Below are 25029 nucleotides of genomic sequence, written 5' to 3'. Positions count from 1 at the left end.
TGTCACAGTGGACTGACTCCACTTTTCATGGATAATTAGATGTAGGTGACAGGCCCCAGCCCCTTTACTAGTATTTTTTTCCCCTTAGAAATAGCTTGTTAGTCACACAACCATTATTTATCTGCCTCAAGTCATTCTTCTTGTTTGTCTCCTTACTCCTGTTGTATGCAGGGTTGGCCTTGAGGGCTTTTGAGGAAGCTTTGAAGTAGACTATGGTACAATTCTTGGAGCTCCTCTTAACCTGATTTGAACTCCCTTGGTCTTGTGACATTGGTCATTCTCCGTGCAGATGACCAGCCTACCTCTCCTTTAAATCCTTGCAGTAATATGCCGAGAGGCAGCCCAGCCTGAGGGCCCCCCTTCCATACATGCCTGATGAGTATGTCTCATAAGCATACACACATGTATTGGGACAAGTGGGTGAATTTGAAAGGAGGTGGGTGGGTAACAGATTTGTATGATGCTCCTAAATTGGAAAATGCTTTAGGACATGCGGTGGCTTTGGATCACCCCCAGTAATGATATGAAATAGTGAAAATAGGTGGTTCTCATACAGAGTGAAGAAAAGAAAGCTCATTAGTAGTTCTATAACTCAGTGTGTTCTAAGGTAACACAGTTATTATGACTAGCTGATTTAGACAGTAGCATGGCAATCTGTTACATCTCATTGTCAGAGAAGTTCTGCCTGGGCATGGTTGTCAGTCTATAGCCCTAAGTGCTTACTTGGCTGGGACAGGAGCTCTGCTTGAGCTCAGGAATTCCAGGAAACAGTCCACCATGCCCAAATGCGGATGTGGACCGCATGGCACAAGGAGCAATAAGCCAGCCCGGTACAGAAATGGAGCTGATCAGAACTCATGTCGTGTCCATGAGTGGCCACCGCCCTTTACCCTGGGCAGCATAGTGAGACCACAGTTCTTTCATTTAAAGCAAAGTGACTGAAGAAAACTCCAAGAGACGAGAGCAAGGGCTGGCGCAAATAAGACCGTCTATGAGGGGTGGGGATGATGCACACAAGAAGGAACGCATAGGTAGTCCTGGCGGACAGGTTGTCTCTGTGTCTGCTTTTGGAGGGACTCTGCTGTGCACACTCGTGTGTCTGTAGCCCGTGGCATGGTACCTGCTGTACACGCTCATGTGTCCTGTATAGTCTGTGGCATGGTACCTGCTGTGCACGCTCATGTGTCTGTAGCCTGTGGCATGGTAGCTGCTGTGCACACTCATGTGTCCTATAGCCCATGGCATGGTACCTGCTGTGCACACTCATGTGTCCTGTAACCCGTAGCATGGTAGCTGTTGTGCACACTCATGTGTCCTGTAGCCCATGGCATGGTACCTGCTGTGCACACTCATGTGTCCTGTATAGTCCGTGGCATGGTACCTGCTGTGCACACTCATGTGTCTGTAGCCTGTGGCATGGTACCTGCTGTGCACACTCATGTGTCTGTAGCCTGTGGCATGGTACCTGCTGTGCACACTCATGTGTCTGTAGCCTGTGGCATGGTATCTGCTGTGCACACTCATGTGTCCTGTATAGTCCTTGGCATTGTACCTGCTATGCACACTCATGTGTCTGTAGCCCGTGCTATGGTACCTGCTGTGCATACTCATGTGTCCTGTAGCCCATGGCATGGTACCTGCTGTGCACACTCATGTGTCCTGTAGCCCATGGCATGGTACCTACTGTGCACACTCATGTGTCTGTAGCCTGTGGCATGGTACCCGCTGTGCACACTCATGTGTCTGTAGCCTGTGGCATGGTACCCGCTGTGCACACTCATGTGTCTGTAGCCTGTGGCATGGTACCTGCTGTGCACACTCATGTGTCCTGTATAGTCCTTGGCATGGTACCTGCTGTTTACACTCATGTGTCTGTAGCCTGTGGCATGGTACCTGCTGTGCACACTCATGTGTCCTGTATAGTCCTTGGCATGGTACCTGCTGTTCACACTCATGTGTCTGTAGCCTGTGGCATGGTACCTGCTGTGCACACTCATGTGTCCTGTATAGTCCTTGGCATGGTACCTGCTGTGCACACTCATGTGTCCTGTATAGTCCTTGGCATGGTACCTGCTGTGCACACTCATGTGTCCTGTATAGTCCTTGGCATGGTACCTGCTGTGCACACTCATGTGTCTGTAGCCTGTGGCATGGTACCTGCTGTGCACACTCATGTGTCCTGTATAGTCCTTGGCATGGTACCTGCTGTGCACACTCATGTGTCCTGTATAGTCCTTGGCATGGTACCTGCTGTGCACACTCATGTGTCCTGTATAGTCCTTGGCATGGTACCCGCTGTGCACACTCATGTGTCTGTAGCCTGTGGCATGGTACCTGCTGTGCACACTCATGTGTCCTGTATAGTCCTTGGCATGGTACCTGCTGTGCACACTCATGTGTCCTGTATAGTCCTTGGCATGGTACCTGCTGTGCACACTCATGTGTCCTGTATAGTCCTTGGCATGGTACCCGCTGTGCACACTCATGTGTCTGTAGCCTGTGGCATGGTACCTGCTGTGCACACTCATGTGTCTGTAGCCTGTGGCATGGTACCTGCTGTGCACACTCATGTGTCCTGTATAGTCTGTGGCATGGTACCTGCTGTGCATGGCCTCCACCTTCACCCCTTAGCCCTTCCCACAACATTCTTCTTTCTTCAATTTCACAAATCCCACTTCCTCCCGGTCTTGTTAGGTGGATGCCAATAAGAAAGTTCACTTTTCTATTTAGAGACCTTGGATTCTCTAACCTGATCATATGTTAGAGGAATCTGGAAAGATTTTGAAAATATGGATGCCTGTATGTCATTTTCAGTGATTCCCATATAATAAATGAGGATAGCTGTTGTACTCTACAGTAGATTCTAGTGGTCAGAACAGCAAATAAAGGGGTGTGTGTGTGTGTGTGTGTGTGTGTGTGTGTGTGTGTGTGTGAGTGTGAAGGTCTTGAGTTCTTACAGTCATCAGAATGAAAATAGTATGACTTAGGCATTATCAGTTCTGTAATTTCATTTATTGGAGCAGATCATGGTTCTCCTATTAATCGTAATGTCATTCTTTGGGTCCTACCATACACTAGGCACTTCCCCCACAGCACTCATTTTCAGAGGACGCCTGTGAAGTGGTTATGGTGAGGCTCAGGAGGGTTGCTCAACTCACTTGACTAGCACATATGAGAACTTCACTTTGACCTGAAGTTGTCCAAGCCGAGCTATTTGCCTGATACACGCCTCCTTTTCCTGCCCACGCCTTTCCCAGTTTTACATGTCTGTGAATTCTCGTGTGTAAATGTACTCATTGATTTTCAGTGATTTTTTTTTCCCCACTTCCTTCCTTTATCCAACATTCACTATGTATTGTATGTTGGATTAAAATAAGACACCAAGTTGAGTAGAATACCCTTTCTGCGTGTTACAGCCCATTGTGTGCCACAAATGGGGACCAGGGGATTAGCCTAAGTCCTCGAAACGCAGGCTTCTGGATGGCAGTGGGGTTGAACCTCCTTCCCACAAGCCAGATGTACTAACCAATGAAAGTAATACTTCCGTGTGCCTTTCTGTCACTGATGGATTGCCAGTCAGTGGGACAGACTTTAGTGAGTCATCATTGAAGGAAGGATGAAAAGTGCCAAGTGACCCTTTTAGAGATACTAGTGGTCTCCAGATAAATGAAGAGAGAGTCTTTTTAGTACATTAACTTTTATGTTTCATGCTTTAAAAATAATTAGGAGCAACCCCAAAGTGTGAGAGGAACACGGTAGCATCAGTCACACTGAAGGGCATTTGTTATTTTTCTTTATGTTTCAGCTTCAGAATTCGTAGGACTGTTAGAAACTCAGAGTGTCTATCTTCTGTCCTGTGATAGGGTAACTCTGTATCCCGAAGCTATAGGTCATCTGTTCTATAGCTGAGTAATTTGTTTCTTCAGAATTCATAGGACTGTTAGAAACTCAGAGTGTCTATCTTCTGGCCTATGATAGGGTAACTTTGCATCCCGAAGCTATAGGTCATCTGTTCTATAGCTGAGTAATTTGTTTCTTTCTGAACCATTTTATCTCTTTTTAATGCAAGTGTATTTATTGATTTTTGACTGACTATAGTTATTTAATTAATGAAAATGTAATGGAATTTGGACCCCAATCAGCTTTGCAATGTTTTAGTTTTTAAACTTGATGGAGGACCTCTAAAAGCCTGAAATCCTCTTTTTCTTCTACCAGACAAACGGGTAGTTTGTTATGTTTGGGCGAACATCAGGGAATTGCCTGAAGTGGTTTTCAGTTTAGCTTTCCCACTTTATTCTTCACAGGTTTTCTTTTTTGACTTACGACCCCAGCCTGATTTTTTGCCCTACGACCCCAGCCTGATTTTTTGCCCATGTTTAAATCACTTGTGTCTTTCATTCCGCCCTTTCTTTCATGTAGGCGGTTTGTAATTGTTACAGTTTCATGATGTTTGAGCAACATTTTCACTTAAAATAGTTTGTAGAGCATTCTAACACATATTTTTTTTAACTTGGAAGCAGCCACTGAAAATGTGTTGATTACACTTATTTCTGCCAAAATAGTCAAATTCTTTCTGAAAGAATTGTCTTTAGAAGCAACATCTTAACTCGAAACTATGTGCTTGTGTTGACGATTCAGTGTGGAATCGAATTTTGCCTGACTTGCAAGTGGTGTAAATCAGAGTTTAAGTGGCACTCCCCCTTGTTCACTGACCTCAGTTTACCCTGGAGCACCTTGTGTCCTGAGGCCTCTGTGAGATGCTACTGTTTCCTCGTTTATACAGAAGGAAACTGATGCCCAGAGAAGCCACAGGGTGGGAAGGGCGAGACAGGCTGCATGCTGCCCGGCGCTGCAGCTGCGGCCTAGGTGAGTACCTGGGTGAAAAACTTCCTGGGTTAGAAGAACCATGGTGTGCTCATTCTTCTCCAGCGGTGGCTTCCCTTCTTCATACTACCTAAATTCTCACATGGAATGCTTTATTCTAATACAACATGCTAAGAAATGTAATTTTTGTTTGATAACATTTTCCCATCTAACCCTGTCTAGGGTTTCTTCTGTTTCTGTGATAAAAAACATGATGACGGTGAGCAGCCTGGAGAGGAAAGGGTCTGTTTGACTTGCACATCTGCCTCACAGTTCATCCTTTAGGGAAGTCAGGGCAGGAACATGGAAGCAGAGACTGAAGCAGAAGCCCTGGAGGAACACTGCTTATCAATTGGCTGTCCTTTTCCCAGATAGCTCTAGCTCATGTCAAAATGACAAAAGACAAAAGGTCAGCAAAAACTGTCTAAGGGGTTAAGGACTTTGTGTTCTACATAGGTGATGCTCTGACTAGCTGTCATTCCCACCTCGCCGTCTGTCTCAGATGTGAGGCCCCGTATTAGTAGAATGGGATGTTTCATTGGTTAAAACTCTTAGGAAATTGTAGAATTCCTGCAGGTGTGGTAGAATAAAGAACACACAAGAGACCTTCAGTCAGAAAACTTAAGAGTTTTATTATCCACATCTCTAAAATGGGTGTGCCTTCTTGTATTAAATGAGGTGAGTAGGAGAAGTAGACTGGATGCAAAGTGTGTTATGACCTTTATCTATTCATCATCTGTGGACATGCAGAAATCCTTCTAACCATCCTGTGAGCAAAGAGCTCTGAGTTCTCAAAAGTTTTACCGAGATATTTCCTGCTGTCCTGTAGTCATGAAGCGCTTTACATAACAGAGTAAGGATGCTGTGTCCTCCCCTCCTCCTCATTTCCCATCTTCTCACTTCTTTCTTCATAGATCAGTGGGTTTTCATCTTCAAACCCCAGAGTTAGCCCAAGCTGCAACTTACTCAAACAGAAGTTCTCCTGGGAGAAACTGGTTCTTGAGGTTGCCTTTGTTTATTTACACCTTAGTAGGACTCCCTTCAAAGGCATGAAGTCCCTAGGCTATGAGAGAAAGAAAACAATCCCAGAGGCAGGTCTGTGGGGAGTTAGACTGCCAGTGAGGGAGGGTAACAACATGTTTATTTATCTTTTGGAACAACTTATTTAAGACAGAATCTCTTGGAATGTTTTCCAAGTTGGCCTTGGCTTTCTGGACTCAAGTGATCTTCCTGCCTCAGCCTCCTGAGTCATCACATATCACCACACCCAGTTTACTGGAAGATGTTTTTTCCAATGAACCCTCTGTCTCCTATTTATGGGAGAGAGCCAATGTGTGTTGATACCTATGTATTAGCTCCACCATCCCTGTTGAAGCTGACACTCTCCCCTGAAGGAGAGTTCTGCAGTGGATGTTGAGGTGGAGCAAAGGGATGTCCCTATAGGCTGGTGGCTGTGAAACAGTCATTTCCCCAACAGGGGCCTGGTATCTGTCAATACTGGAAGGTGAAGCTAGTTAAAGCCATAGCTTTAATAAATAAAACTTTCTCTCATAGCCTAGGGGCTTCATGCCTTTGAAGGGAGTCCTACCAAGGTGTAAATAAACAAAGCCATGAGTTAGTGGCATGCGCTGTGGCTGCTGAGGAAAACAGATTCATCTGTTACAGTGATAATCTATTTTTCCAAACATGAGGGAGGTATTTCACTCTCAGAAACCCTGAGCTAGAGTTTAGGGAACCTAGATGTAAGCAAGATGTTAGACCCTGGGCACAGTGTCTTATTTTACTTTGAGTTTGTTGGGGGCCACTAAAGGGATGGCATTTCCCGAAGTGTCTTTGCTCTGTCAGTTCGAATTCTGTGATTCCTTGATCTTTCTATTTATAGCCTCACCTTCAAGAAATAGCTTAGATTGACTTTTCTACTTTTTGTACACTTTAGTAATTATCAATTTGATAAAACTTTTGAAATGACATAATTATTTTTAAATATTAAAAATAAAAACTGGGATTTTTGTGTGGAATATTAAATACACATGTGTTTTAAATGTATATACCTGAGGCTAGGATAGAACTCTGTGTCAGAATGCTTGTATAACACGCGTGTGGCTCAGTCTCCCATACCACAGCAAAGTTAAATGAATGTGAATAAATTTTCAGGGAGTGTTGGAGTTTTGGAATCAGTTGTGCTATGTGCATGCCATGATGGTGACAGCATCTGTAAAAATGGGATGTCCCTCTTTCCCAGTTGTCTGGTGGTGTTGACTTTGCTCAGAGGCCTTTCTCATTTCCAGATCCCGTTGACTGCACACTGATACTGTTGTTACTCATTTCCCAGCAAATGGGCCATTGAGCAATCAACTGTCCATGAAATCCGAGAACCCAATATGTTAGTGGAGTTTCTTTCATTTTCAAGTTATGTCCTGTCAAGTTTGGGACTGTTTTGTTTTGTTTTGTTTTTAAAGAAGTTCAATGATGAAGGTGAAGTTCTACTTGGTACTGGTTCCCTGCGGGGCAGCGGTCAGTCTGTCTGCTTCTCCTGGAAAGCAGTGCTGACTATAATCACTCAGTTTCCTACAATGGCAAGGTTTGCAGAGGTTCAAAGGGCAACACGCAGTGTTTCCGATGTACACCTGGTCTCCACCCCCTGCATCCATGCCTTTTCACTCAGTAGTCATTTACTGAGTACCTGATGGGTCTGTGGTAGGCAGACTGGGGAGAGAATGTTCTAAAGGTAGACGTCACTTACAAACCTAGAGAAAAGGAGCAGGTCATGCATATAGCCAGATGCGTTCATGCAGTTTCGTCCGCAGAGAGTCAGGGGCATCACTTGATTCTAGAAAGTTCAGCAGAGGCTAACTGTGGATGTAGAAGAAAGAGTACACTAAGCCAGGCATGGTGGCGCACATCTCTAATCCCAGCAGTTTGGAGACAAAGACGGGAAGATCTCTGTGAGTTCAAGACAAGTCTGGCCTACACAGTGAGACCCCGCCCCACAAAACAAAAAACAAGCAAACAAAAAAAATAAATAAATAAACTGCAGTGCTCACTCAGGGAGGGTAAAGCGAGCTCAGTATAGTTGGACAGCTGTTAACTAATCTGTGGGCATTTTAGTAACTGGGTGGTGGTCTTTCTAACCCAGCGTTTGCTGGGGCTCCAGAAAGCGTTTGTATTTGATGGAGATCTCCTGAAGACTCCTCTTTCCAACTTAGGATCGTACATCCTGGAGAAGGGGTACATGTAGAGTGGTGGGGATGGCAGTTGCTACTTGGGATGTGATTTCTGGCAAGTCTGGAGCTGTGGGAGGCAGAGCAGGAGAAGTGAGGCGAACACACAGCGCAGGTGGAGACGCTCAGCAACTGGGTGATCAGTTCACTGCCAATGGCCAGAGGAGCAGGAAATAAGCCAGTGTGCTAGTCTTCGATGGAAACCGTGGCTCATGACATAATTAAATGTGCATGGTTTTTTTTGTTTTGTTTTGTTTTGTTTTTCGAGACAGGGTTTCTCTGTGTAGCTTTGCGCCTTTCCTGGGACTCGCTTGGTGGCCCAGGCTGGCCTCGAACTCACAGAGATCGACCTGGCTCTGCCTCCCGAGTGCTGGGATTAAAGGCGTGTGCCACCACCGCCCGGCCTAAATGTGCATGTTTTTAATTAGAGTTTTAAAAAATAGTGTGTATGTGTGTGATAGTCTGAACTAGTATGTGTGTGAGTGGCAATCTAGAGTTCACGTGTTGGAAGTGATGTAATAACCAGACCTTGTCTTCCTCTGTAACTGTCGCAGATCTGTGAACTCAACCTCAACACCTCTCAGGTAGACCAGCACTCCCACCTTTTACACTGGCACCTCATCACTGAAGTGTGCTGTCTTTCCTAGTTAATGGACAACTATTCTTGTAACCAGACTGACCCAGAATATTCTGGAATCAGCTAGAGACAGCAGAAATAATCCTCTATACATCGAGAACTGGGAAAAAAAATATGAAGTGCAGGTTTTTGCTTTTCCCTTTGTAAAAAGGAATAACATGACAAATAAAATATATTCAAGGTGTATTTCCTGTGTGCCAAACGTTAATAAACCATGTTAATGCTGAATAAAACATCCAGCGACACTGACCATGGATTTCCTGTGTGCACGATATGATCACACCATGCTAATTTGGAATTCTCGTACGCAATGTAATAACTCTCATAATGTTACAAGGGAGGGGACGTACTTAAGCAGCTACATGATTTGAGTTCGTAATCATGAAGAAGCAAATTTGTGTGGGCAGTGTCACTTAGTCATCTAACAGAACTATGTCTCAACATGCTTGGAAGCAGTTAAGTCGAAAAGAGCAGTAGTTGTGTTCCACATGGAAAAATAAAAACATCATTCATCTGTATGTTATGTGATCTGTCCATGCACATAATTCTTTCCCAGGCTGTGGAGATTAGCACAGATTCCTAGGGAAGATGATTAAAATGGAGACAGTGCTTCTCTTTCAAATCCAAGACGTTTTAAGGCCAGTGATTCTGACTTTGCTCAGCTTGGAGCTCCACCGGGCACTGACTGCCTCTGTAGGACCCTAGGTGAAGAGGGAGTGAGCCCCGCCTTCATCTACAACAGCAGACATGGTAGCATCTGCCAGCCTGGGAAGAGGGTTTGTACTCAGCCTTTCTGCCTCAGGTCCTTGGCTCTTGTGGTCCCTGGGAAGAACAAGGGGCTTCCTGTTCGAGTCTGGCACTGCCCCGTTCTTCTCTTTCAGTTGTTTGACTGTATTTGACCTCTGAGTTCTTTGTTGTATTTATAGTGTCTTAGGAAGATTTTATATAGAAAGAGGCCTTAAACCTGTCAACAGCCTCCTACCTCCTCATTTTATAAATAAAGAAGATGGCTCTCAGACCAGAAGCAGATCTCATTGCTCTGGTCTGCGCCTTTGTTTCTGTTGCAGGGGGTTTGTTGTGACGAACCACCAGCCACCTCCCAAATAATGACCCAGAGACTTTTTATTATGAACGCTCGGCCTATAGCTTAGGCTTGTTCCTAACTAGCTCTTATAACTTAAATTAAACCATTTATATTATTCTATGTTCTATCACATGGCATTACCTCTCTTCCATCTTGCACCTCCTGTTTCCTCTCCATGTCTCCTGGCTTCTCCTGCATGCCTAGATTTCTCCTCCTCTTCCTTTCTCTCCCCAGAAATCCCACCTAGACCTCCTCCCTAGCTATTGGCTGTTCAGTTTTTTATAATACCAATAACGGCAACATTTTCACACAGTGTACAAATATCCCACAATTTGTGACCTCCCCCTCTCTCCTTATACTTACGCGCGCGCACACACACACACACACACACACACACACACACACGCGCGCGCACACACACACACACACACACACACACACACACACACGCACCTCCTTATTTGCAGATCTCTTCCAGGTCCTGGCTTGCTTGCTCTTCATCATTTCTTGGTTTCAAACATTGCTGTGATGGAGGAAACAGTTATATATTGATGTTAATCCCAGCTGTGGAACTATTGAGGAGACCCTGGTGAAGTCACTTTGCACCCTGTGTAGTTAGCATCAGGCCAAGAAGGACCCAGATGGAAGAGTTGCTCTTGGGACAGTGCACACCATGGAGATCCATGTTCTTTTCTGTCACTCAATGGAAGGGGTTCTCAGAACTGTACAAACAAATAAAGTACACATGAAAATTCTACTAAAACTGAGCAGGGAGTCACAAAACATTTATAGGCTGTTAGCCAAAAATGTTACAGAATATAGTTAAAAATGAGAGAGGGCACTGTTCTCTTATTCTTGACATGGAATACTTGTTGGATCAAATTCTGCATAGAGTAATTTATAGCTTTTACTTCTGATCTGTTTTCATCTGGAAAAAAATTCACTTAAGTTGCTTTAAGAGGCCTCATTAGCAAAGAATGTAGACTTTTTAATGCTGCTAAGTTTTGGTATAATACACAAGCAGGTTAGTACTGCCACTCCTGGCATGCAGACAGATCTGCAAGGCAGCGTCGGTGGGGTGAGCATGAGGGTCACCACAGCGTGCTGTGTCACCTGGGCCACCTAGTTCATGGTGTCCCCACTAAATAAATTTAAACAGTACAGTATAGTTACCCTAAATTGTGTGTGTGTGTGTGCGCGCACACACACACACACACACACACACACACACATATATATATAAAAGCTTCATCTTATATATATATAAGTCATGCTTGTAAAATATTCTGTGTTGACTAAAATGAACCACTTGAAAGATACTGTTTCTGGGAACAACTATATAGAAGAGTTGGTAAAAAGCAAGGTGTTGATTTGAGATGAGAACTATAACTCTCAGGGTAAAGTAACAGCGCGTATGTAGTTGTCTGACATCTGCTAAACAGAGAAAGCTTATTACAGTAAATGCATTAAACAGAAGTTCAATAATTTATTGCAAATACAAGAATAAAAGCCCAAACAGTATTTTATGTATTTTGTGTGTTAGCATGCTTCATGTTCCATGAAGACCTCTGTGAATTTTGTTTTACTTGTTTCTTTTACAATACCAATTCATTGTGCTGCCTAAATTTGGAGTGGTCTGGATCTCTTTGCCTGTCAGGATTTTATTGTTGTTTATCTTTTTAAGATTGTAAAATTAGTGTGTTTTACATTAAAAAAAATACATTGGATGCTTTTAACTTGGATACAGATAAGTCAAATCTGAAAGCCTGTTTGAAATTCAATTTTCCTCTGTAAAACAGGAGAAATATATTTAGTATAAAAATAAGAGTTATAAGGATTAAGGGAAATCGGATGTAACTACTTGGCACATAGTAGACTTGTACTCTCTCAGCTTGCTTCCTTCCTAATGGTTTAATGCTTCCGTTATATTTAGATATCTGACATCCATGTAACTGGAGAGTCCGAGGACATGTCTGCGAAAGAGAGGTTGCTACTGTGGACACAGCAGGCAACGGAGGGCTATGCCGGGGTACGGTGTGAAAATTTCACTACCTGCTGGAGAGATGGGAAACTGTTCAACGCCATCATTCATAAATACAGGTATGGAGTGTGTGTGCGCGTGCGCTTTTCCTTCATGTAAATACGGGCATCCTTTCATTTCTAACATGTTAAGTAACATGTTACTGTGGAAGAAGCACAACATGCAGTCCATGGGCAGTGCAGAGAGAAATTCCAGATAAAATGAATGACAGCAGAGGTCCAGTCCTGAGTTAGTACTCTAAACTGTAATACATGTGCGTGTGTGCGCGTGCAAGCACACACACACACACACACACACACACACACACACACACACACACACACAGAGACAGGCAGGCAGGCAGGCACACATGCAGGAAGATGACAGTAGACAGAGGGCGACAGAGCTGTATTATGTCTGGATTTATTTTCTACAACCTCACAGGCATTAAGCTCTGATGCCTACAATCTGTAGGTCAGTGATCTAGACTTTATCTATAGGGAAATGATGAGTAGAGAGGCAAAGGTCTGTAGTTCACAGACTTAACAACCCAGGGATTGCCAGGTCCAAAATAAAGAGTGACTGATAAAATAAGGCTGATCTGGGCCTGGTGAGCAGTTTTCCTATGAAAATCAAGTCTTCCTGTTAACATTTGAGCTAACACTGTCTAGCCTTGTTCTAAGCAATGGTTAGTTTAATTCTCACACCATTCCCTCTTGTCATCCCTAGTTACACATGAAGCCTAGACACTGGGTAAATATTTGCCTAGTCACAAGACTAGCAGGCGGTGGACTTGGGATGCAAACCTGGCAGGCTGGCTCTTGGGTCTGTGCTTTTACTTTTGCTATCTCACTAGAAATTAAATCCACAGAAAATGTTTATTGAAAACTATGGGTTTAACCTCGGTTATTTGCCTTGATTTTATGAAGATTGTGTCATATTGAAGAACCAAATATATCCACAAATAGATTAAGTGTAAGCTATAAACTTATTAAACTGAAAAAGGTATTGACTATAATAAAAACTATACAAAACTGGTAATGGACTCTTCATGTATCCACACTCAACAGCCCCTATTTTTAAATAGTCTGATAGCCTCCTTCCTTTATGGGACAACTTTTAGATAGAGGTCGGTAGAGGTTGCTGAATTAAGAAGAAAACCTGGGTCAACTTACCTGCCCTTGTTCAGTGCCCAGTGCAGATACTGAGCACAGTAACCCAGACATGTCCACTATTACCCTGCGTGTCCCTGGGACTGAACACTGGAAGACTATGGAGCTCTTTCTTGGAAAGCTTTTAGGTACATAAAAACATTTTTAGAGGCTAGCTTTTCTAAAATCATCTGCTTTAAAATTATTGATATCTGTATTGACCATGGTAGCCCATACTTGTAATGTCAGCACTCAGGAAGCTGAGACAGGAGACTCACAAATTTGAAACCAGCCTGGGTTCCATAGCAAGACCTTGTCTATAAATAAATAGGTAGCTAGATGGATAGATGATGGATAAATAAGTGTGCACGCTCTCTCTCTTTCTCTTTCTCTCTTTCTCTTTCTCTCTTTCTCTCTCTCTCCCTCTCTCCCCTTTCCCTTTCTCTCTCTTCCTCTTTCTCTCTCTGTCTCTTCTTCTCTCTTCCCCTCTCTCTTCCTCTGTCTTTCTGTCTCTCTTTTCCTTTCTCTCTCTCTTCCTCTTTCTCTGTCTCTTCCTCTCTTCCCTCTCTCTTCCTCTCTCTCTCTTTTTCCCTTTCTGTCTCCCTCTTTGCTCTCTAAAAACTGTCTCTTCAGTACTCATTAAGGATTATATGAGCTAATTGGCATACATATATGTATTTTTTCCCAAGTACTTAAATAAGTCACTGTACACCAGAGATCCTACAGTTTTCAAGAGAAATTAAATCCACTGTCATTGCTTTTGGTGAGAAATGGGATCTTTAAAAAAAAAAAAACAAACTTATGTGTATAGGTGTTTTACCTGTGTGTGTGTGTGTGTGTGTGTGTGTGTGTGTGTGTGTGTGTGTGTGTGTGTATACCACTAGCATGGTGCCCTCAGAGATCAGAACAGGGTTGCAAACCACTGTGTGGGTATAGTTCCTCAGGAAGAGTAGCACCTGCTCAGAGCTACTGAGCCGTCCTCTCCAGCCCAGAAGTTGGAATTGTAGCTTTTTCCTTCTCTAGAATTCCTGGTAAAATTGAATTCCAGCTCTGAGTGCATGCAGGGTTTCTGTTGCTGAAGTTCTGTTACAGTGTTCTGTGTCCTGTACTTGATTTCTCTTGCCAAAAGAAGCCTTAAGTCTGTAAAGTGTTGTAAAGCTTTCGGGCCTTTCTTAATAAAGCAATTGGGTGCTTTTCTTCCAGTGTGTGTAAGAATTAAGCAGATAGGCTTGACTTGCACATATTTCTTACTTCTTAAAACCTTAATATACTCCAAAGACCAAAAAGACAAAGCCGTAAACAGTAGAGTATCAATGTAAGTGGGGTTTTAGATATTAACAGTCATGATAACTTAGGAGCATTGTTTCCTTTATAGTTGGTTTTACTTATCTATTCCCATACAATTTTAATGTAGTGGAGTTTTCTGTGGAAACCTCTATTTAGTATGGTTTCGTCTCTTGTATTTATTTAGATAAGAAGCTTTACTATTTATTGGATTTCATTTTGCTTCAGTAATAAAACTTAGCTGAGCTGGCACATGGGCCTGTTTTCTAAACAAATGGGTACCTTTAGAGAAAGTGATGGCTGCGGTGGCTGGGGTAGATGTGTGAGTAGCTGGGGTAGATGGCTGCGGTGGCTGGGGTAGATGGCTGCCGTGGCTGGGGTAGATGGCTACGGTGGCTGGGGTAGATGGCTGAGTGGCTGGGGTAGATGGCTACGGTGGCTGGGGTAGATGGCTGCAGTGGCTGGGGTAGATGGCTGCGGTGGCTGGGGTAGATGGCTGCAGTGGCTGGGGTAGATGGATAAGTGGCTGGGGTAGATGGCTGCAGTGGCTGGGGTAGATGGCTGCGGTGGCTGGGGTAGATGGCTGCGGTGGCTGGGGTAGATGTGTGAGTAGCTGGGGTAGATGGCTGCGGTGGCTGGGGTAGATGTGTGAGTAGCTGGGGTAGATGGCTGCAGTGGCTGGGGTAGATGGCTGAGTGGCTGGGGTAGATGGCTACGGTGGCTGGGGTAGATGGCTACGGTGGCTGGGGTAGATGGCTGCAGTGGCTGGGGTAGATGGCTGAGTGGCTGGGGTAGATGTCTGCAGTGGCTGGGGTAGATGGCTGCAGTGGCTGGGGTAGATGGGTGAGTGGCTGGGGTAGATGATGGCTGCAGTGGCTGGGGTAGATGGCTGCAGTGGCTGGGTTCTGTTCACACATATACACACACGGCACACAAGTATTCAAAATTTTGGATTAGTAAGAGCTACTTTATGAAAAGCCATTGATCAAGTAAATTGTTTTGGATAGCCTACCATAATTTTGATTAGTTTTGTACCTAGAATATTTGAAAACAAACAGGTTTGCTAAACTAAGTAAACAATATGCTATTAGCAGTTCAGTATTTTTTACATAGTTTAGTTTTCTAATTTTTATCTCCAAAGAACTATTATGTGAAATTAAATGAAGAGGAATTTTAACATAGATTATGTAAATTCAGATTATCCATGGAGGTAAGAAAGATTTAGTGTTAGAAGATAAGCACTCACCAAACACACACAGAATGTTAACCATGTAGGTAGATGTTTCTGCTCCAGCAGAAATCTGTATTATAATGAAAATAAATGTTAGTTTAAAATACACACAGAATGTTAACCATGTAGGTAGATGTTTCTGCTCCAGCAGAAATCTGTATTATAATGAAAATAAATATGTTAGTTTAAAAAAAAATTCAGCTGGACCATGCTGGCGTACACCTTTAATCCCAGCACTCAGGAAGCAGAGGCAGGTGGATCTCTGAGTTTAAGGCTAGCCTGGTCTACAGATCAAGTTCCAGGACAGCCAGGGCTACACAAAACAAAGAAAACAAACAAATAAACAAAGTCTCATGAAATAGACTGTGCCTTCATTTTTATCAATAATAAAAAATCTTCAGATGCTGATTAATATCCTCAACATCATATGCCTTTGAAGAAATAATGAATGTGACTGTTCTTGATTTTGCCATGACTGACATGATTTCTGTCTGCTAACGATTTTAAGAGATGGAAGTGTTGACCTGCACAGTGCAGTCCTGCGTCCCTAAAGACTAATGACAGTTAGCAAAGATCCGTGGGAACTCTTGGTGAACTTGGGAGCTGAAAATGTGCGTACGTAACTGCCAGCCCAGGGCTTTGTTTCCTCTCATGAATTACTGATGGACAATGTTAGTTGCTTAATTTAGGATTGGGTAACAATGAAAAACATGTAACATGTTAAAAGTGATTAAATTAAAAATTAAAGCATATTAAAATTCTTAGCTTAAGTAAGAGCAAAATCACAAATTCTATAGTGTTAATATGTCAGTCACATTATCTGGAAGAGATAAAGAGCCTGGATTATAGTCCAGGTAATAACAATGAAAAGGTAGGGAGATTATAAAGAACAGCTCTTGGGTTTTGTTTAAGTGAATTACGGGTCAATTAATTTCCCCAATTAAATCTTGTTAGAATTTGCTGCTGTTTCCAGTTCCTTCTAGGAACTTCTGTTTGTTGCATTCGGTTCTCAGGGGAAAGAGTTGAAATAATGAAAGTGTCACATGCCTGCTTGTTTTGTTTGTTCCGTTCAGATAACTGGAACGCTCCTTGATCGACAGTAAAATCTTGAGCGATTTGAAGCATGCCTCCCCATTAATAAGCTCAGAACTTTGTCACTCAAAAGAATATCAGGGAAGACTGACTGGGTTTGATGGGTTTAGACAAAAGAGTGTCACAGAAACGTTTGATGAGTCAGCTTACTAGCAAGAGGGGCTGAGGTAGACTGGGGAGGAGCCTCTAGCCAGGGCATCCTGGGAGTGTTCTCTAACTGGATGAGAGTTAGGGTGGAGGCCGCAGAGTACCCTGCTGACCTTGCTGCCTGTTCCTCAGAGGAGGATATTTGAGGAGAGCTTCAGCCTTGCTCCTGTCATAGGTGTGCTTGCCTGGCTCTGTCCAAGGGAGATAAAGCTCTGACTGTGTGCTTGAAGTTCTGCTCCTGAGCTACCTTCAGTCAGTCTCTCCACGTGGATAGTTCCCCTAGAATTCCTGAAAGCCAGGTTCCACATGGCCTCACTGGCCTCATGGTGTGAAAACATAGCCACCTAGGCATGAGAATGATTATAAATCTGTAGATCGGAGCTAGCGTAGAGGAGTGCCGCAGGGCCCTGAGACATTTCAGGGCCCTAGGGAAAAACTCAGGACTAGAAAGCTAGGTGTAGGGGTGCATTTCTGGGAGAGCTTATTTCCGCTAACTAGTTTCTGCCTGTCCTGCTCTTGTTTTTAATTCATCCACTCATTTATTTCAGTCTCCTGTTAAGTCTCTGCATTCTTTCCATGGGCATGTTTTAAATATATTAGCCAATTAAGATTGGGAACTTTAGGCAATAGTTGAAACTATTTTCTTATTAAGGGGGACATAATTTAGTATTAATTATTTTGCTCATAATTTGCATTTTCAATTAGAATTTATTGGGACCACTGTGCTTCATCATAATAAAAGTTTAACAATGTTTTAATTGGGTAAGTTTTCCCAGAAGTCTGTGGTCAGAGTCACCTTGTTTAATCATATGACCTGCAGGCTGGTGAGTCACTCTCAGTCTTGGATTCTGTTCCCACTTAGAAGCTGAACTGGATTGGATTGGTTTAATACTGGGAGGAGGCCCTTCGGGGTTTGAATGTTCTCAGAGGAAGGTGGGTTGGTATTGACTGGCTAGTTCCTTCTCATTGTCCTCGGGCTGCAGAGTCCTGATACAGGAGGGTGTGTATCCACATGTGCACACACCTGGGCATTATAGGCTCTGGTTCCTGTGGCCATAGACATGGGTGGTTACTAATGCTAAAACAACAGCAACAACAAAAGTATTTCATTTTGTAAAGCCACCCGAATTGTATACAAATGAACTCAGAACGGCTGTGCTCAAAGAAACTGGTCATTGCTGTTAACACATTTAAAGCCCTTAAAGGGCCAGTGTGCACTGCCTGGAAGGGAATTCATTTGTGTCCAAATAAGGAATATGGCTTAGTGACATAAATCTGGTTGCCATTTTTATTGCATCTATTTTTACACATAATTTGGGGGTTACAGTTTGTCAAGTAAGTATCAGAGGAAATTCCAGCCTGTTGTATTTTGTTTCTGTGTTCCTGGCCCTCTTGCCGAGATGAATTCACAGAAATGCCCAGTGATGAGCCTTGGACTAGAAGGAAAAGAGATCCTCGGGGATGTGAAGTAAGCTGTCACCTTAGTTCTCCGGCTTCCATTCTTGAGGCAGAACACTGAGGTGTTTCATTGCCATCGCAGGAGGTGGCTTGTGCCGCTGCCCACATAGAAGCCTGACAAGCCTTGGCAGTCTGCAGTAGACACACCTGACACCGTCCCCTTGTCTCCTGTCTGTGATTTCCTTTAAGGTGCCACACAGCGTTCTGTTCTGTGAATGGAACTTAATGTATTTAAAATGCATAGTTAATGGACCCTTTTGGTTTTTGCCATCAACGTGTTGCATTTAATTTGTGTTTTGGGCAAATGTGTGGATCTGTGTAGAATAAGGACCTAGGTCTGCATCATTTCTCTTCATGAGGCTTCTGAGAAAGAAACATAGGTCTAACTACCTTTCCTCCTGTTCTCTACTTTACCCCTTTACTCACCAAATTCTTTATTATATTGGCTTCTTAAAGACACCCCGAAGCTGAAATCATAGGCACGTTTTTCTGTGTTTGGTGTTCAAGGTGTTCATCAAAACGCAGGTATATTAGGGGTCGAGAGAAGGAAAGTGAGGTAGACAGATTTCAGAGTAGAGGGATCACTTCAAAAGTTAGAATACTGTGACTGGGGAGGGGGCTTGGTGGGCAGAGGTGCTTGCTGTGAAAGCAAGATGACCTGAGTTCAAATCCCCAGCACCCACATAAAAGTGAAGCATGACTCCATGTGCCAATAACCCCAGCATTAGGTGATGGAGACAGGTCAATCCTGGGAGAATCCTGGATCCGGCCTAGCTGAAATGGTGAGCTTCCAGCTTACTAACAGCCGCTGTCTTAGAGAACAAGGTAGAATGGGGTAGGGGAAGACTCCCACTGTCCTCTTCGCTTTCACATGTGCGTGTGCATACACACACACACACACACACACACACACACACACACGCACGCACACACACGCACGCACACGCACGCACGAATACCAGCAGCGGAGGCTGTCACGATACAACACAAGTGTGCCGACTGTGACTTAGGCAGCCTGTGACGACAGCATTCTCCTTGTGAGCTGCTGTGGAGCCCGTAACAATCGAGCACTGACTGGAGCCACAGATGGATGCCAATTCAAACCTCCCACTGCCTCTGAACTCTTTTCTTCATCCTTTTTCCCTTCCTCATCCTCTTACACCAGAGGAGCCAGGGCCCGGCATGTCTGTTCTTCCCTAGGCCAATTGGTTTCTTTCAGAACTTCTTTGATATTGTCTTGTTTATAGGTTCATATTCTCATCTTGTTGTGTGATACAAAGTAATTGAAGTTGTTCATTTTAGCACAGTGAAAAAAAGTTGACTCTCACCTCCCTGTGTGTGGGAGGTTTGGGTTTTTTTGTTTTTTATCGTTCACAGATTAAGATCTTAGCAGTTCACTCAGGATGAACATGCAGGTACTAGAAGGTGGTCCCTCTGGATTAAAGCCAGCGATTTTCTCTGGATTTACTCAGGTTTAGGAGACAGTGTGGAAGTGAGTTATTGTTTGTAAGTTGAAAGTCCTAATTCTTTAATTGCCTTTTAATTATTACAATTGTTAGATTTTAATCTTGAAGCACCAAGAAAGCTTGCACTAAATTACAGTGCCTCTGATCTTTGTTCTCCGCCTTGTCAATGGAGTGGTACTTTGTAGGGGAGAAAAGGAGGAATATTTGAAATAAATTCCAAGCCACCTAGTTTTGAGAATAAGAGAAAATTATCTTCATAATCCTGTTGCTACCTAGGGGTTCTTGGCTTTGATTCTCAATAATATGTGTGCCCAAATATGAGCCTAAAGGGATGCCTCCACCCTTGTTACATAACTCTGTGGGGTTCTTCTGCAAGCCCATATTTATTTGCTGGGGGACAGGGGAGGGGAAGAAACAGCTTCTCAGGCCTTTGGGGGTGGGGAGGGAGGGAGATGAGATGCTTGTTTGCGCCAATAAGAACAGTTAGAGAATGTGAAGTCTGAACATGATTTGATCCAAACAGTCATCTTCAGGAATTTGTTATGGTAACTGCTGTGCCGTCCCGGGAGGAGTGAGGGAGGCATAGGGAATGTGTGTTCTTACTGTGTGATCTGTTGAAAGGATGATGTTATGTAACATACACCGCTGCACGTGTCTTTGTGTGGGGCCTCTGTTCTCGAGCAGAGTTTGTGTTAAGACCGGACTCTGGGTAATTGGAGTGGGGTTTTCTTTGTCTTTATATTTAAACTTCATAGAATGAATCCCTTTATAGTTCCTTGCAGACTGCTGAGTCTGTGTGGTTTTTTTCCTAGCGAAGCCTGCTCCTGCCTGAGCTCAGCCGTCCGCCTTGTCTGTGCTTGTCCCTGAGCTGTGATGCACACCGTGGAATGTCACACATCAGGGTGGAGCCTGAGTGGGAGCAGGCTGGGATGTCTGGCTGTTGGTGTCCTTCCCGTAGGGTGTACTTCTTCCTTTGTCCCCTCTCCTCCTTACCCCTAACGGAGGAGCTGGTGTCTGCGCTCAGGGAAATGGACACCAGCAGGAATAAAGAGTTTCTTCTCTCTCCCGGGTACCCTCTCACCCACCTCCGTGCATCCGTCTTCATCTCTTCTGCTCCTGTGCAGCACAGACCCCTCTTCCGCCTGTCCAGAGCCCCCGCTGCCATGCTGCGGCTCCTCTCACCTCCGTTCTCCTGGTGTTCCACTATTCCCTCCAGGAGAGCTTTCTCAGTGGATTTTAAGCACGATGGTAGTTTCTGCTAATTAAAGAATCTATAGAAATATTCTTCCCCAACCCCATGGTTTGTGTGTGTCAGCATGTGCACACACCAGCATGGGGGGCGGAGGGGGCGTACTTCTTTCATTCACGACTAGTCTTTTTGGAAGAGCTGAGTCTTCGTTTTTTTTCAGTTAATACTTACTTCTCCGCCGTGCTTGCTCTGGTTCTGATTTCATAATCCACTCAAACATGTGCAGGGCCTTGGTGACTTCCACGTGGCTGAATCTGTACAGTGGCAGGCCTGGTCTCCCTTGTCAGCGTTGGCCTCTTGAGCGTTCTTTTCTTCCCTCTTAGCTGCTGTATTGAAGTGTGTGACTGTTGTGGGTCCAGCCCTCTCCCTTCCCCTTGTGTCTCAGCCATATTTACAGCTTTGGTTTCTGCAAGCTGCATCACAGAACACAGGACTGTGGGTATGGTCTTCTGCTGGTCCCCCTTCCTCTCTCCACTGCTGCTATTCCCCTGCACACCGCCATGGTCTCCAGCCTAAATTCTGTGAGGATATCTGAACCAGTTTAATTTCCCTGTCTGATCTCAGATCTGATCGTTTAATCTCTTAGAATCCTAGTGAATGCACTTTAATGGCTTTCTGTAGTTCCTGGGGAAGAAAGTTTGCAATCCAGTAGGAAGTTCCTGGGAGTCGGCCTCAGTTTGGCCCCTTGCTAGTGCCAGCCTTGCTGCTGCTCACCGTGCTCCCCAGCTGCTGCTCACCGTGCTCCCCAGCTGCTGCTCCTGCCCTCCCTGGGCCGCCTGCACTCATGTTTCCTCCCACCAGAGTTACAGAAGGGGTTTCTCCTGCGTTCTCACTGCTGGGTGAGGACCTCCTGGTGTCCTCTAGTTCTCCACATACCCCGTGACTGTTCTCAGCATCTTGTTGCCTGGAAGGTGGTAGTTCACGTTGAGTGCCGTGTGTGTGAAGGAGTAGACGTGCCGCTTTGTTTGTTGGGAAGAGTTGTATATTCGCATACCAAAAGCATCCAGTTACCTCTTCTCTGGTTGCATTTCCATGGCCCTGTTCTGTGACATTAGGTACATCTTAGCCTGTGTACATTATCCTTCATGCTTGGTTTTACAACTGCTTTCTCCTAAATCATCCTGAGACCTTGGGAAACCCACATGGGTTGTTCTTGAGCCTTGTCCCAGCGGCAGATGGGAATCCCCCACCTGCCACAGCCACCACATCTACCGATGCTCCATAGGTGTAACTGGAATTCTAGATGATTTTGTCCAGGCTTGTGTAGCTCCTGATATCCAGTCGCACTAGCAGAGTCATGCAGCATTTGGGTCCTGAGGAAGCAGAGAACGAATCAGGGGGAGATCAGAGGACGGCAGCATCGAAGCTCTGTGTGTTTTGTTGTCGTTATTGTTTTACCTTAACATGGCCTTCTCTCTTGATTATATTAAAACTGTCTTTCAATGAGTAAAAGACCAACCTGTGATAAGAGACTCATAAAATGCCCCATCTTACCCACTTTTAAGTGAGAGTGGCATTAAGTACATTGTTATGTGACCATCACCACTATATGTATACACACACACACACACACACACACACACAGCCTCTTGTACGACCGGCTTGTTTCTGTTGCAGTGATAAAACACCCTGACAGAAGCATCGGTGGAGAAAGGGTTGATTTTAGCCTACACGTCTAGATTATAGTCCAGCATTTCAGGGAAGCCACAGGGACAGGCCCCTGAGGTAGCCAGTCACATCACATCTGTGGTCGAGAGCAGAGAGAATACATGCAGACCTCCTGGCTGCTCAGCTTGCTCTTCACTCCAGTACAAGCCAGGACCCAAACTCAGGGAATGGTACCATGTTCCTTTCAGCTGGGTCTTTCCACACCACTGAAGGCCATAAAGACAGTTGCCCACAGGCCAACCCTGCATGGAGACTCCCTTCCCGGGTGATTCAGTTATGTCAAGGTGACAAATAAAAGTATCGTAACTCCACCCCTTGTCAACTTGGCACATAAAACATCACTTTAAGCTATAACCTCTCACCCTCAATACTCCACATCTCAGGTTGGTTGGTTGGTTTTTTATAAGATACAGTCCACCTTTTAAAGTTCCTGAAGTCTTTAAAATTTCAACACTTTGAAAGTTCAGAGTCTCATAACTGTGAGCTCCTGTTATCAAAAACAAGATACATACTTCCAAAATGTCATGGCCCAGAGTAAACACTCTTATTCCAGAAGTGAAGGACAGGAACATAGGAACAATTAGATCAACACAAGAGTAAAATCGAGACGTGCAAATGCCAGGTCTGCCCGCAGCTGTTTTGTAGGCTGCTGGGGCTCATCATGTAGTCAGCAGGGCTTCAGAGGGCTTGGGTGACTGTGTCCCTCCGCCCCTGCCCACCTGCAGCATGTACAGCGGCCCATTCCAAAACACCTGTACTTCCCCCTGGCAGAACCCCACAGTCCTGGCATCTGCAATGTCCTGGAGTCTCCATTCCAACAGAAGCCTCGCTTCACAGCTCCATGTCACAGTCCCTCGGGGACTCTCCTCAGGGACTCCCAACAGCCCCAGGCCTCGGCTGCTCTCCACCGCCATCCTCAGTCTTATGTCCTTTATGCCTTTAAAGTCAGTACCAGGTGGACTGTGCTTCTGAGATTGCCAAATACTGATGTCAGCCTGAGATGTAGCCTGGCCCCCTTTAGACCACAGTCGTATCAGCTTGTGTGCTGAGCCCTTCTAGGAGCAGGGAACCCTTCAGGATTTCTTCCTTTAAGGGATCTCATATCTCACCAAGTGGAGCCTCCAATAGGGTTTTGCCCAGGATATCCCTCCTGTTGTCCATGCGCAGCACAGAGGGTTTCTCCAGACCCTCTGAGCTCTCACAGCTACTTTCTAAGTTCAGCCTAAATGCCCCCACATCCTGCACGCTCCCTGACTTGCCAGTAAGTAGTTCCATTGGCTTTAGTTTGAACGTCACTCAAGTTTCGGGACATTCTTAAGCTGGCTCCTGCCCCATCAGTTAAGGCCGTCAAGACAACATGCTCCCCCCATGCCCGCAGGCCACCCTGATCTGGACAGTCTGCACTGGGACTCTACCCAGGTCATTCTAGCTTGAGTCAAGTTGACAATTAAAAGGAACCGTCATTGTGACTGCATGTGACCCAGTAAAGGATCTTCCCCCAGCAGCTAGTAGCTACTTTAAGTTGGTAGAGGAAATCGTTCCCTACTGTCTTTTCAGATGATCATATCATTGCAAACCACTGTTTTAACTGTTTTTTTTTTAATTCTAATTTTACTATGTACTTTAGAGTTAGACCAACCCACATCCCTCTCCAATAGTCTGCATGTTCACTTCTGACTTAAACAATAAAAATAAACACTGGAAGAGATTAAAAAAGTATTGGTGTATACTTTATGTTTGCATTTTTATAATTTTATTTATTTATTTATTTATTTATTTATTTATTTATTTATTTATTTATTTATTTATTTATTGTTTTTCGAGACAGGGTTTCTCTGCGTAGTTTTGGTGCCTGTCCTGGATCTCGCTCTGTAGACCAGGCTGGCCTCGAACTCACAGACATCCGCCTGGCTCTGCCTCCTGAGTGCTGGGATTAAAGGCATGCGCCACCACCGCCTGGTTATGTTTGCATTTCTACTGTTCTGTGCTAATTAAAAGAAATGTTTGAAGGGCTTCCTTAAAACAGCTATCTGCTGTTTTTACTTCTGAGTTAATGGGAATAAACTGATTTTATTTTAAAGGAACAAAATAAGACATAAGTTTTAAGAAAGATTGTAACTTCAAAAGAAAATTAAACTTACTAGAGATGCACAATGCTAACATGGTGTAGTTCTCGGACCTCAGCTAAGAATCGCACAGTGAGAATCTATGCTAGAAGAAGTGCTTGGTTAGTATCCTCAGCACCACATAAAGCTGAGCATGATGGTTTCTGCCTCTTAGGATAACTGCAAAGGACGATCATAGTCTGACTGCACAGAGAATGGACTGGAAGGCCACCTTAGGCTAAAACCTTATTGCATAAAGGAAGTTATACCAGTGCTTCTCGCTGACAGAATAGTTAGAACCCTAATCCAGATTGAGTAGCGTTCTGTGAGAGACTTTCTATCCTGGGGAGAGA

The 25029-nt window shown here is 44.3% G+C and overlaps 1 protein-coding gene across 21 annotated transcripts in view; it reads left to right on the top strand.

The window, feature by feature from the left end:
* Dst (dystonin) overlaps positions 1 to 25029 on the top strand; it is a 437229-nt gene that overhangs the window by 235848 nt on the left and 176352 nt on the right. For all 21 annotated transcript variants that reach the window (XM_052745196.1, XM_052745195.1, XM_052745215.1 and 18 more), the window contains one exon: positions 11739 to 11905. In XM_052745196.1, coding sequence (XP_052601156.1) covers positions 11739 to 11905 — 167 coding nt within the window. The remainder of the gene's footprint in view (positions 1 to 11738; positions 11906 to 25029) is intronic.

Source organism: Peromyscus californicus, unplaced genomic scaffold, assembly GCF_007827085.1.
Source record: "Peromyscus californicus insignis strain IS unplaced genomic scaffold, ASM782708v3 Scaffold_19__1_contigs__length_69161282, whole genome shotgun sequence".
Classification (NCBI taxonomy): Eukaryota; Metazoa; Chordata; class Mammalia; order Rodentia; family Cricetidae; genus Peromyscus; species Peromyscus californicus.
The sequence above is the reverse complement of the archived record's forward strand: the minus strand, read 5'-3'. Positions and strand labels throughout refer to the sequence as shown.